Source organism: Poromitra crassiceps (genome assembly GCF_964638095.1).
Source record: "Poromitra crassiceps genome assembly, chromosome: 10".
Classification (NCBI taxonomy): domain Eukaryota; kingdom Metazoa; phylum Chordata; class Actinopteri; order Beryciformes; family Melamphaidae; genus Poromitra; species Poromitra crassiceps.
In genome coordinates, this window is record NC_139631.1 from 43,938,923 (window position 1) to 43,953,765 (window position 14,843).

General features: G+C 43.4%; 1 protein-coding gene across 1 annotated transcript in view; it reads right to left on the reverse strand.

Annotated features, from left to right (window-relative positions):
* Positions 1–1,124: 1,124 nt before the first annotated feature.
* The window catches only part of LOC310784084 (protein mono-ADP-ribosyltransferase PARP14-like), a 50,224-nt gene continuing 36,505 nt past the window's right edge, over positions 1,125–14,843 (reverse strand). The window contains exons 16-23 of the mRNA XM_083645060.1: positions 12,640–12,825; positions 7,429–7,632; positions 5,691–5,809; positions 5,123–5,358; positions 3,477–3,745; positions 2,912–3,042; positions 2,443–2,617; positions 1,125–2,062 (exon numbers count right to left, since the gene is read on the reverse strand). Of these exons, the coding sequence (XP_083501186.1) occupies positions 1,782–2,062; positions 2,443–2,617; positions 2,912–3,042; positions 3,477–3,745; positions 5,123–5,358; positions 5,691–5,809; positions 7,429–7,632; positions 12,640–12,825 (1,601 nt within the window). The 3' untranslated portion in view covers positions 1,125–1,781. The remainder of the gene's footprint in view (positions 2,063–2,442; positions 2,618–2,911; positions 3,043–3,476; positions 3,746–5,122; positions 5,359–5,690; positions 5,810–7,428; positions 7,633–12,639; positions 12,826–14,843) is intronic.

Genomic DNA, 14,843 nt, shown 5'->3' on the forward strand with positions numbered 1-14,843 from the left:
GCCGACTTTTGAGGGGCTCAAATTCATAAAAGGGCACTACAGCCGCCGTCCGAAGGACGGCGGCGGAAATTTGAGGCAATTTGAAGGCCAATTTAGGGGTATAACTCATTTTAAATCAGCACGCTCAAAGACACGGATACAGCTCTTGTCTGTTCCACTTTTCTCTCCAAGAGAGAAAAGCGCGCTGCGCACACAGAGAGGGAGGGACGGAGGGTGAGGGAGCACAAGGCGAGAGGGAGCACAAGGCGAAACGGGCGCACTGCTCTCCATATACACACTGCATCCACAAGAACATGATATCTCTGCCCAACACTTTTATCCACTCCATAACGCACATGTTCCACTCACTGTGAAGTTCCTGACGCATTCCATCTCACAAACAGTCCTCCATATGCGGGAGGACTCGGAGGTAGGCTATTCCAGCTTCACCTCGTCGTCACTTTTTCCACATCTGCGTTTGAAGTAGAAGCGACTTGTTGCTGTTCAACTGACGGCTGCTTCCATTTCTTCGTGAATGTAAAGTTTGTCAAACTGCCTTGTTTTCTTTTTGACATCTTGCTGTTAAATCTGACCTGCCCGCGTGAGTGACGTTTGATTTGCACCTGCGCCGCCATGCTTCGATGTGGTGATGATAAGAATAACATGCATGTCGGTATAGGGGCTTACAGTGAATTTGACAGTGATTGAGCACACTCTGAATCATACGATTAAAATAGCGTAATTTTACGCATTATTCACTATGAAGGTACAGAAAAAGAAATAGAAAATACATGGGGTAATATATATTAGTCAATAATTTAGAGACCCCCCCAAATTTCACAAGTCAGCCTTTCAGGGGGTCTACTACTTCTTTAAGGGGAGCCAAAGCCCCCCCAGCTCCCCCGTAGTTCGCACCCTGTTGGCAACTACATCAAGAAAATGGCACACAGCTGTGAAATGTTAAATATTAGAAGGAAAGTAGAATTTCCCCAATTTCCATTAAACACAAAAAGTACAAACCTGTCATTAGTCTTTCTTTACATCTGGCATTGACACGTGCCACATTATTTTATACTATATATATATATATATATATATATATATATATATATATATATATATATATATATATATATGAAGAGAGAGAGGGGTGGTTGGGTGAGAGGGCATGATTGGGAGATTACAATCGATTTTATTTTATGTATTTTTTGTTTCTGTATAACAACTGATATATTCAGGTTTAATTTGAACTTGCTAAATATGGACAAATTTAAACAAATACTGTGAAAACCAGAATAAAATATTACTGAAAAACATGTCTCGTGCATCCATCGTGAGTGTCCTGTCAGTCTGTGAGTGTCCTGTCAGTCCGTGAGTGTCTTGTCAGTCTGTGAGTGTCCTGTCAGTCCGTGAGTGTTGGTCAGTACGTCACTGTCTGACCGGCCTGCTGATCGTTTTGCTTGTGGTTCCCAGATCATCCCTGAAGAAAACCTTATTTCTGTTAATGTGTAGCTCCTACATGTGGATTGAAGACACATTTAATTTACACTCTGGTACTCCCTGACCTCCGGAGGTGGTTTTTGGATCTTCAATGCACATTGAATGCATTTACACCTGGATTTGATGTGTTTTTGCACTATCTAATGACCTAGGATGCAGGTTAAAGACAGGTGTGAAGGGGCTTTTGTTTTTGTCATTGTTACATATTGCAGTTTTACTACTAGACTGTAAACTAAACTAAATCCCAACCTCTGGACCCCTACCACCAACCACAGAGATGTGTTGCTGTTGCAGATGGGAGTTCATGTAAATGTGATAAGGTACTCTGGGTAAGCCTGTATGTCATTGAAGATGACAAACATGGTGGGTTTGGCAGTGTTATCAGTGACGCTGTCGTACAGGTCTGCAGGCCCAGAGCCTTTGGAGGGGGGGGTGACCATGCCACCTCCCCCCTGGGTGAAGTCTCCAACCAGGACTCTGGCCAGGTACATGCGCTTCTGTTTACGGGCATCAGGCTTGGCGTAGCCCCGCGCAGAGTAGGCAGGGTCCACAGCAAAGTAAGATCCATTTCCAAGCATTGCACCTAGAGAAATAAAAACGAGTTGAGTTAACATAGCATTATTCAAATCCACAAGCAACTAGAAAACGCTGTGGTAGATAGTCCTGAATAGAGGTCTGCTACCCGACGAGCCCCAATGTTGGTAGTGCAAATTATATGATATCACCTGTTTGTAGAGGGGATGAGTGTGGAGTCCTTATTTTCTGTTGATATTTTTATGCTTTGTTTCTACACCAAACAGCATTGTTTCACATATGCATACTGCATTGTTTGATGCTATGGACTGCTTAAAAGAGATATTCAAAACGTAGCCACGGAGCCAACATGTTTGATTGGAGCCAACAAGTCAGACAGCTTCCCCTATTTAGGGGACGTAACATGTGAGCATGCAAGAGTTGAGTTACCGTGCGCTCCTGCGTAGCTGCGGTTGAAGCCATGCGAGTTGATGAGATCGATGGAGTCGGAGCCGGTTCCATGGAAGAGCTGCCTCTCGTTGTTTTTGTGCTGGTTCTTCTCCTCCAGCTCTTTCTTCTTGAGCTGGTAGTTCTGCCACATCGTCTTGTTTTGGACCCGTTCAATCTGCCAACACAGTCATGCAGATAATCAGAGAAGGAACGGATGCAGCCTTTGTTATTTTCCCGCAACAGTGCAGATTGAAGCCATTTTTTGATCACTCCTGAATAAGTTCCACCAAGCATAAGAAATGTAACACTTGCGTCAAGCCTGCCAATCAAAATGAATAAATCACAGCTAGTTAGTTTAAAGATAGACTAAGGACTTTGATTTCGAGGGTATGAAGATATACTCAATGCTTTGTTGTGTGAACATACACTGGTGATGTTTGTCACCAGTCATTGCTGTGTGTGAACATACACTGATGATGTTTGTCACGTTTTGAAGTTCCTGTTGCACCTCACTGTATTCCTTGGATCTCTGAGGCAAACCAACCCGCTTTATGAGGGAGCCTTTCATATCCTCCCAATGTGCAGGCAGAGGGGCATCATCTGCAAACATGAGTTCATAGTTCACAGCAGTGTCAGTTAAAAGGGAAACTTCACCCTGAGACCCTTAGACTTCATACATGTTATTCCTCCTGTCTGGTCCTGGACAGTTCATTCTTGATTTGTGAAAATGAGACAGCCACTCAGCTCTGACTTTTTGTGATGTCATCAAGTTACAAATCCTGCAGCCACACCGATGTGACCAGGTGACAGACTTTAGCTGTATCTCATGAGTCATTTAACAAGCCCTCCCTCACTTCCCCTCGGCACTTGGTAATACCTACATTACCACCGTACGGCCAACATGTTGTCACTCTGAACTCGGGCATGTTACCTCAAACACACCTAGACCCTAAGCTGGTGTAAGTAAGAACATATTTTTTACTAAACAGGTTCAAGGATTAAATAAACAAAAAAGTGAGAACACATTCCTTCACCTTTCAGGTCTTTTCGAAGTAGTTCCACCTCTTTATTCCCTCGTGTTGCTTTTCTCAGCGTGACATCAGCAGTGTAATCTTTGTTGTTGATCTTGATTTGCACACTGCGTCGTTTCTCCAGACCTTCCTCCAGGCTGCAGTTGGTGAACATGTCAAAGGGCACTGGCATGTTGCTGTGCTGGTCCAGATATCTCCACTCCACCAGTCCGCTCACCAGGATGACCTTCTGCTTCAAGTTCTCTGTCCTCTCCACCTTCCGGATGATGTCCCTGATAGTCAGCAAAACCACATTTAAAGGGAACGTTATGATTCTTTTGATGTGGGGTTGTATGAAGTACTTGCCGACAGTCAGTGTACTACATGCAGTAGAAGGCAGACGGCGCGGTCCCAGTTTGGAGAAATGGAGATCGGCTGCATCAGGCAAGTAGAGCTGTCTGCTGAGTGTGAGCAGGCTCACAAGCAAAAACGTTAAAACAAAAACAAAAAACAAAACGGAAACAAAACATAAAACACTTCCGTACTGCTCACCTGGCATAATCCAAGTCTCCACAAGCCCTGAGATGCCAAGTTGACATGAAAATATGTAATTTACACCCTGTTTTTAGGGGGCGGTCTTTAACCACTTTTCAAGAGCTGTGCTTAGGGCTGTATAATTTTTTCAAATTTGAATATTCTATTGGGGTTTCTATGAATATTCGAATGTCTGCTGTGATGTCATCATGATCAAAAAAGAAAAATCCCCCAAAAACTGAATAAAGTTCACCGGAATACATACGAGACTTGTTTGTTAAATCAACTTTTTAAATTAATATAATTGCAGTGAAAATTGCACAGACTAAATACTAATTGGACTTGACAGTGACTTAAGTGTTGCATTACCGCCTCCTACTGGATTGTTCAATGGATTAATTCCTTATACATCCATGAATGAATTGCTCAGGCCAAATGATGAGTGATGATTAGTTGGGGTTAGGGTCATTTTAGCAACCAAAGAAAAACATTTTTTTTTTATTGAATGTCAGCATTATTAATGAATATTCGAATATCCGTATATTCGAGTTCAGCCCTAATTGACTTTAATATAAAACTTTTTGACTTTGAGAAACCCAGAACAATTTTAGCTGAGTTTTACAGCTGCTTCTTTCCCCATGTAAGTAGATGGGAGGGGGGGGGGATAATAATAATAATAATTGTATATATATATATTCTGGGCTACATGGCATCATGTGACTTGGAATACCGAGCTTGGCCACCAGGTTCAATTTGCTTCACGTCACAGTAGAATGTGTGCTAATCGTGTGCTAACCTGATAGTAAAATGTGTGCTAATCGTGTGCTAACCTGATAGTAGAATGTGTGTTAATCGTGTGCTAACCTGATAGTAAAATGTGTGTTAATCCTGTGCTAACCTGATAGTAGAATGTGTGTTAATTATGTGCTAACCTGATAGTAAAATGTGTGCTAATTATGTGCTAACCTGATAGTAAAATGTGTGTTAATCGTGTGCTAATCTGATAGTAAAATGTGTGCTAATCGTGTGCTAACCTGATAGTAAAATGTGTGCTAATTATGTGCTAACCTGATAGTAAAATGTGTGCTAATTATGTGCTAACCTGATAGTAAAATGTGTGCTAATCGTGTGCTAACCTGATAGCAGACTCAGCTGTGTACACGTCCCTGGTGAGGCCCTCCAGGTGGATGCGGGGCTCCTGTTCCATCTGTCTCCTCTCCAGGCGGATGCTGACCGTCAGCTTCCTCTGCAGGGTCCTAAGTTCCTCCATGTCAGCCTGAGACAGCTCAGCGATGATTGGGTCGCTGATGGTCTTCTCTGCCTGTTCATCCACGATCAGCTGCTTAATCCGCTGCTTAGCCTGACTCACAGCCTGCAAGGGTGAGGGAAGGGGGGGGGGGTTGACACTGAATGTGTGGTTCATCATAGGCACAATGATGATAAAACAGAAACTCTGACAAAACAAAATGAAAACATAATGTTGATTCTTCATTGCATTCTCTCTGTGGAAGTAGTTTTTCATACTGTACAAGAATAAATGGCAGCTAATTGCTTCTTCTGAAGGGAGGAAAAAACGCTTCCTGATATCTGCAACTGTGCCGACTGTGTGCAGACACCAGCAGGAATAAAAGATAGACAATCCTAGATAATTGGCACACATTTAACAGTTAACATTTAACTATAACTAAATGAATGCGTCTTAACCTGGGTGTTGTCAGCACACAGCTGAAACATGGCAGGCTCAAACTCTTCCCGTTCTAAAACCAAGTTGTCACCGCTGGGTCGCTCCTCACTGGCACCCGTAAAGATGGACGTGAATGAGTCTGTTGTAATAGAAATGGAAAAAATAATCACAATATAGTCTGTAAGCATGATTGGTTGGTTCTGTATAAGCATGATCGGTTGGTTCTGTGACTTCGAGAAGGGGAGTTAATGTCACTCGGCCCAGTCATGATGCTCAGTCTGAAGAACTAATATTTGAGTGCTGACACAAATAGGCGAGTGTTCTGATGGATGAGTTTAGTTATTATTTGTCTTAGGTTGTTTACTTGGCCCAGTTACATGATGCTAGGGCTGCACGATAAATCGATTTTCAATCGTAATTCGAATTAATTAGTTACGACCATGTTAAAAAAATGAAAATCGTCAAATCGATTTTCACTTTAACTAGGGTAATTACGGTGCGGCGGCTCTCTCTCATGTACGCGTGCTGCTTCCTCGTCCCTTCTCCCTGCTGTAAAGTCTCTCTGAAGGCTGTGGCTAGTGGCTACTAAAGACAGCATTGCGACAAACTTATTTCAACACCTCCAGAAAAGCACACATCGGAGTGCGAGCAGCATGTTGCACTGCGGGCTGCACAAGATAACGAGAGCCACACACACACACACACACACACACACACACACACACACACACACACACACACAGGCACACACACTTTTCACGAACACAGACGTTATCACCGGACGGTGAAATGTTGCATTTAGGACACGTAACAACAAAACGTAGCTTCCAGCTTCTGCTGTAATGTTAGCAGCCTCAGCCTGATTCACTCTGTCTGAAGTTCCTCCTACTGCTATCACAGTTACCCGTATACCCGTGTAGAAACGGTCCATAATGGCCCACCGTCAGGCCTGTTCTTGGGGCAGTCGATGCCTACCAGCCGGCGCGCCAAGGACGTAATGATGATGACATCATCAACGATGACAATGATGTCATAGCATAGAGTTCACCTGTGAGGTCATCGGCGATGTCAGACATAGCACCGATGATGTCATAGTTCCCTCGAACGTTGTGACATCACCAATGATGTGATGTCATACACCGGAACGCGACCATATAAACACAGTGTTCCGTGACGCTACACCGACTTCCGAGAGATTCCATACCTCTACACCCTAATAATGTCAACCATTAGCACAACTAAATCCGGACCCGAACTGAATTCTGGCCATCTTCCAACCGGCCAGGCCCTGGTGACCGATTGCCTTACACCCAAACAGGTCACCAGTGGTATTTCAACCGCGTCCGAGGACCCACATCTCGGTCCCTATCTCCATCTCCGTGATTCTGATCGATCACAGCGCGTGGGCCCTCATGCACGATCCAGCACACTTCACGAGGCAAGCCCAAAAGCTTCGCTACAACCCGTGTCAAGAGACTGCACGTTAGCAAGCAACAGACAGGAAGTTAGACATAGCAGCGCCAAGCTAAGACAGTAAGTTGAGTTGTTCTGACTTCAGAGTAAAAGCATAAATTGTGTCACTTATGAGAAAAAATAATTTTTTTGAGCTGTGCAGCATAACAAATGGTTAGAGAAGTATAATAGTGTAAAGAAAATCTAATCGAAATCGGAAATCGAATTTTGAGAGAAAAATTACGTATGTTTTACAGGTAGGTGATAACCTATATAGTACTATAATCTATATAGACTTTGAAATACCCTTGATCTTGGTGAAGACGCTCTTCTCCTCCACCTCCTGTCCCTCTCTCCTCCTCATGCTGCTGTGGAAGTCCTTCACCATGGCTGTCTGGAAGATCAGGATCTTCACGCTGCGGACGAACCTCTGGTGCTTCTTCCTCACAAAGTCCACAACGGCATCCACCATGGCATCCGCCACCACTGAGGGGCTGACTCCTCCCTGGCCTGACAGACAGACAGACAGACAGGGACCGATGGAGGATGATGATGTGGGGATGGAGTCGTGGACCAGTGATGTCATTCATGCACTAATTAATGACATCACTGGTCCACAACTTGAACTCAAATCAACTCTCAATAACTGTCAAACTAAACGAATGCCTGCAAAAGTTTTCAGATATGTGTGAGATCATGTGCGAAATAAATCAGCATTGTTTTTTGGTGGAGTGTCCCTTTAAGTTTACATATTGATATTCATTGCCTTTTCACCCGGGCCACCGCAGACAGTAAAGCAACGATTAAGTTTATCTGCAGCGGTAACTTTAATCACCAACGCTGTTACCTATGACTTTTCTGAATACGGGCAATGACATTTTCAGAGGAACAAAGTTTCTATGGGACACTGACTTGGGGACAAACCATTGAATTAGAACAGAGAGGGCTCCTCCTGGTGCCTCATGGTAATATCCACTGGTGTATCAAAGATGGCTGCCAGGGAATGTTTGTCGATTGATTGATTGATTGATTGATTGACTTTATTAATGGATATAGAGACAACAAGATCCAAGAGATAACATGTAAAAGTGTAAACATAGATAAAAATAGATTTAGACACCAATAAATATGGTACTTGAATAGAACCTATCCTAAAATCATCATCTGATGAAGGTCTCATGACGGAAACGTCATTCTAACAAATACAACTGTGAGTTAAGTGGATGCAGTGTGCGGACTTCACTTCTTTTGATACTTCAACGTTAACTTACTGCCATTGTTGTCCTGCACCTGCAGCTCCGAGTGGATGTGCGCGCTTTTCCTTTTGTTCACATTTCTTATCATTTGCATATCATCACTCAAAAACATCTCAAAATAAAAGTGTTCCAGGTTACTGGACAGAGCTTTTCTTTTTTGTGTAAATACAATGAATATAAAACAATTATTTCCAGTATATCCCACAGCTATCATGCATTTACTTTTCCAAAAGAAAAAAGGTGCAACAGAACAGGGGCTCCAGATGGAAAGTTACAAAGCTGTTACAAAGCATCTCTTCCCCTATGGGGTTTAATGTGTTTTTTGTATATGTCCCTGCCAAATAAACTAATAAAATAAAATAAATAAACATCAAAATGTTATCCATGGACAAGGAGTTTATAGCCTATAGGTCTGGAGCCCAGATCTTCGAAGCCATGCCCACTCTACAGTTGTGGATTTGGCTGTTATTGAGTAGATGAGGAAATGAGTTTGAGTTGACTCAGTTTGAATATCAGAGTTTACACACAGAGTCCGTTTGTTTAATCCGCCATCCGAAAAAAAATCATCACGCACAGAAAAACTTGCACACTGGTCCGATGCGTTTTATTATTATGTTCGTCGTTCTATTCGCAATACGAAACAAATAGTCCTCTCCTGTATCCACGTTACAACGTGACTGACAGATAGCAGCAGCAGCTGATCTGCAGCAGGCAGCGGTGATGTGGACTGCAGCTGGTCGGGGAATGTAACCTGGACACAGGGCTCGATAGTAGGCCTACCTGTGTTGCTCTGTGGCCGGGGAGAGAGAGGGGCCGGTGAGGTGAAGCGAGCCGCTCAGACTGGAGTGGACTCCAGCCGAGCGGGACTCGACAACGTACCCTGCCCCTCCGCGGCTTATTCAACTTGCATGTGTGACAAACTGTAAAATGAGGAGGACATGCTGGCGTGTGTTTCCTTTTGGCTGCTTGGGGTGAGCTCACGTCACGTGAATCAATGAACTTTATTATCAGACACAAGGTCCATAGAAAACACATACATGAACAACACTTAACACATTCACTGCCAACAGTTTTTTTTTTTACTGTAGGTAGCTTCTGCCAAGGGTTTTTTTGAGGATTCTGGCTCATCTTTCAAGAGCCGAGGATTATTTTCTGCTAGGACTTTGTGAACACAAAATATCTCAAAAGAACTAATAGAATGTGTGCTTTCTCTGTCTAAAATAGTTAGTTTGTAGAGTTAGTAGTTATGTAGGCATTAGCAGTTGAATACAGCATGGTTTCAGCGTCTGAAAATTAAAGCTGAGATAAATGCCTTTTTGTGAAATTCGATAGAACAGTCACTTTAACCATTTATTTTTGGCATCAGTAAGACATCAGACATCTAAACAATAGTTCTGAACAGTAATTTCCTCCATAACAGCACCCCCACCCCCCTCTCCTTCAAACTCCTCCCTCCGTGGGTGTTCTCCTCCTCCCTCCGTGGCTCTGCAGCGGGTGTGTCACAAGCGAGTTTCTGCTGCCTGTCGGCCCCTCGTCGGGCGAGTCTGGATGGGGCTCGCTCGTTTCTTGGGGTTTCGGTTGAGAGCTTTGATGAAGCTTTGTGCGATTCTAGGCTTTATGCTGCGTGTTTCAAAGTGTGTTGCACCCAGTCTATTTTTGGAACCCCCCACCGTTGTGCGCCACCGTTGTGCGCCACCGTTGTGCGCCAGCGCGAAAGCGTTTTCGCCAAACCATTCTACAGTATGAGAATGGTTTCCTCACGCTTTTCCCTGCAGTTTTGGCTCGGCTTTCTCTAGTCTGGAGAGCACTGTCGCCACTTAGTGGGTCGGTGGAATGGGTTGTACACGTTCGGTGGCTCCCATATTTTTATAGGAGACGTAGGGGGCTTTGATCCACGTCCCACCGTCAAATTTTTTTTTTTTTTTTTTTTGACGAGTTGACTCGTCCACGGCAGTCAACCGTTGGTTTCTGCTTGACGAGTTGACTCGTCCACGGCAGTGAACGTGTTAAGAAAAATAAAACACACAAGAAAGAATTAAGATCTATAGAATGCACCTATACCAATAGGACCACATTCGTGAGTTGTATCTCACAGCACTAAAAACAGGGTTGGTTAGCAGTACTATGATGGCATTCTGGGACACATTTAGTCTGCCGATAAATTTGTATATTAAGTTTCTAAGGAGGGCCTGAAAAGTGAATGTGTGCATTCGCTCTGTTTTGCCCAGCGCTGCCCTGCCCCCGCCAGTCACAACTTGCATTGACTTCATGCTCGCATGCAGCTCGCTGCACGCTTGAAAAATAGACCAGAAGCCGAAACTATGGCTACAGCACGCTTGCAGCGTAGCTTCAGCGTGGCGTGGCGAGGCAAAGCTCTACAGCCGGTGTGATTGGTCTCCCCTGTTAACAAGGACGCTGAAATGAAACTCCGCGCTGCATTGCTTCAGCGTAGGATAGGCGTATGCTGTGTTCGGGCTGTTAGGACAAACCTTGTACTAAAGCTACTAGCCAAGCGAAACGTAGGCTAATATCGCCTTTAGGGATGGGTACCGAGACCCGGTATCAAACTGGCCCCGGGGCCGGATTTTGGGATACCGGAGGATCAATAAGCTTTCACGTTAACGGTTCTCTTATCGGTACTGTCTGGAGTGGAGAAATTAAGAAAATAGATTTCCTCTATAGGCTATATAATTGCTAAATAAACGTTACGTTATCTTGCACATTTTATCTTACCAACTCCGTAAGACAGGCTTATGATGTGTTTTTTGCGATTTCCGAACGAGAAAAGGGATAATCTTTTCCGCGTTGCGCTCTCCGTCAGACAAGAGAGACACAGCTGCTGCCTGCAGCCAAGATGAGAGGAGTGGAGGACTGAGGACTGAGAGAGGGGAGGGGCTGCTGGGCGTGCCTTACAGCACACACACACCACACAGGCAGGGAACAGGGAAAGGCAGGCAGGCAGATAGACATGCAACTGAGCAGAGCACACGTTAAGAATGGCTGAAAGAGCGAAGCGGTCTAAAGTGTGGTTGTACTTCACTCGAGTCGATGGTGACAATTCACGTTGTCACAAGTGCAATAAAACCTAGTAAAGGTGGAAACACGAGCAATTTGTCTAAACACTTAGCCAAAGTGCATCACATTCAAACGGGAGAAATGCACCGTTTTTGACAAGCTAGCTCGCCCTCCATCATCTCCTGTCAATGATGCCACGGCTGCTGTTACCCAGTCTACCTCATCAGGTAACATAATACATAATGTGAACGTGGTAATGATTAAGACAAGAGTGTAAAACATTTCCCAACGGTTTGGGTGTGTTAATCATCATAAATCCAGTCTGATATAAATCGTCAGGTGACGGTCATCATCTCATCATCTCAGTTGTCGTTCAGACATTTTACTTTCAGAGCAGGGGGGATATTTAGTGATTTGGGGGGAAGTGCAGCAGACAGATACTGTCTTGCTTTATTTTTATTATGCTTTCAGTTTCCCTAGCTGAATGTTGGTACTGTATTGGCACAGTGTGGTAGAAGGATATTTTAGGATATTTACATTAATAATAAAAACGCACCCATTAAGATTTTGCAACTTTTTTTGTTAAAGCTGAGCCTGCAGCTACAATGAACCAGCCCAGTCCCACTGTATGCTGTTGCTGCAGTTTGCTACTCGTGTGAGGAAATAAAGCAATTTCTATTCCTAATTTGTCTCTTTTTCCCCCCTTTCTCCTCTTAAAAATAACAAAAAGAACCGACAACAACCAGTCCCATTTGTTTCTGGGTTTTTTCTCTTAAAAATAACAAAAAGTACCGATAAGAGTACCGTTAAAGTACCGGATCGATAAGGAGTATCGATAAGAGTACTAGTATTGTTAATTCCTTAACGATACCCATCCCTAATCGCCTTTACCAGACACACTTTGACAGATCTTTCTCCTGCTGAAGGTTACATGAAATCTGTTTGGTGGTAATAAATCCAAACAAAACCAGTCAAATGGCCAAAATGACTAATGGAAAAAGTAAACAATGGGAAGTGGACAGAACATCGGAAATAAAAAAAATAGAAGGAGGAAGACGGAGACCATTTTTGAGAGGACAGATTGCTGTCAGAGACTAAAGCCATTTGGTCTCAACTCAATCCATTCAGGAGGAGTTTCTTCAAAATACAAATAGTAAAAACAAAAAGAAACGTGGTTGTCATGTTCAAATTATTAAGAAATAATAGTAATCATAGCAACTATATTTGTGTAACATTTTGTATGGACCTGTTCCGAGTGCCGGGAAGGAAACGGAGGAGAACTTGTTGTCTTCGCAGGTCTTCAGCACAGAGTAAACCACTTCCTTGATCGTGGTAGGATCGTTCTGTCCTATGATGTGGATGATGTATCTGCTGGGGAGCAGTCCAGCTGACGTCAGGATCATGGAACGCCGCTGGGAGCCGGGGGCATTAACTGCAGAGAGGGATCAAACACAAGAATGAACGGTGGCAGCTGATGGTACTGGATGTGTTTTTATTGTTATGTAATGCCAGCAAATGCTTCAATTATGATTTATCACATAATTTCTTTAGTGACCAAAAAAAAGCGAGCATAAAAATCATAAATCTAATCTGGTACATCATCTTTTTAATTTTTATTACAAGGTAGAGTACAGTCCACATTGGTACGTAATCAGACAATCATATTTTTCAATAAAACAATAATATGTAGCTTAGAATGTACAGTCTCCCCCCTTTTCTTTTATAACCAACACACACAAAAGAACAAATTCAGACACAAGAAAAGAAACACACACACACACACACACACACTGAACACACACACTGAACTCCCCCCCCCCCCCCCCCCCCAAAAAAACCTGTAACTCATATCTAATTTATTGACTGTTTACCTGGGACAGTAAATTCATGTAAATCCACTGCACATTTAATGCCTATTTAACTTAGCCTGTAAATTTTATGTACATCCAACTCTTATTTAACTCTGACTGTAAATTCATGTAAATCCACTGCCTATTTAACGTCTATTTAACTCAGTCTGTAAATCTCATGTAAATTCAACGTAAATTCATATTTATGATCCACAGAACACTTCACCGCTCATGTACATATTGTATATATTGACTCGATTTGCAACTTTGCGATTGTCTTTAGTTATCTTCCTACTTCTTATCTCTGTATATTAATGTGACCGCTACGCTGCATACAGACACTAAGACAAATTCCTCGTATGTAACTTGCATACTGCAATAAAAGTGATTCTGATTCTGATTCTGACACACACACACACACACACACACACACACACACACACACACACACACACACACACACACACACACACACACACACACACTCACACACTCCTTACCGCGATATCATCCGGGTCCTGTCGCATTGGAGTCAGTCCAGTCTTCCTCGCCAGGAAAGTGGCTGTGCTGCTCTGCTGCTTGACTCTGTGTGAAAGCCATTTCTGTGGCGAGGCTGCAGCTGTTCTCCTCCTCCACACAGTTGTGACTCCGTCTCGTCTCTTTCGGGCTGGCACATAGGAACGGGGTCCAGGGACCAGGATCGATCATGTTGGTCACGGGTTTGACTACCGCGGTTTCGATGTCCGCTGCCCTGCAGAAAGCCGATCAGCTCTGCAGCGCGCCGAGGGGCATTTCAATGGCGTTTCTCCTCTGCAACAAGGAAGCGCGTTTCTCCTCCTTTCCTCCTTCTTCCTAATTTCAAACAACAGCTGCGGTATGTGTTTGATAACGTGCTGTCGGCTTGACGAGACGGAGTCACAACTGTGTGGAGGAGGAGAACAGCTGCAGCCTCGCCACAGAAATGGCTTTCACACAGAGTCAAGCAGCAGAGCAGCACAGCCACTTTCCTGGCGAGGAAGACTGGACTGACTCCAATGTGACAGGACCCGGATGATATCGCGGTAAGGAGTGTGTGAGTGTGTGTGTGTGTGTGTGTGTGTGTGTGTGTGTGTGTGTGAGAGAGAGACTACACTGATCTCTGCATTCTATTCTATGATCACACTCACTCACACTAAACTGTATTGTTGAATGTAAAAAAAGCACATCATGTATATATATATATATATATATATATATATTTTTTTTTTTCATTTGTGTCATAACGAATAATATTTACATGTCTGATGTCAATACAGTTCAAAATAAAAGAATTGAGAGCGAGTTCTGGCTGAGATTGTGTGATTTAGAAAAATGCCAATATCTGCAATTTATCTTGTCAGAGAGACCTTTTTGGTGAAAACAGGGTGTATATAAAGGGCTATAAGTAGAGTACAGAACATGCTAAAAGCTCACTTTTTTTTTTCCCTGGTGAACCCAGAGACGTACATCTTCATTTTGAGCTATTGCAAATCACTTTGGTGCTAATAGATAATTTACTGTGGGTCTTGAAAGATGACCAACAATTATGAAAATCTTTGGCCTGTGCTAAATATTGGCAGTC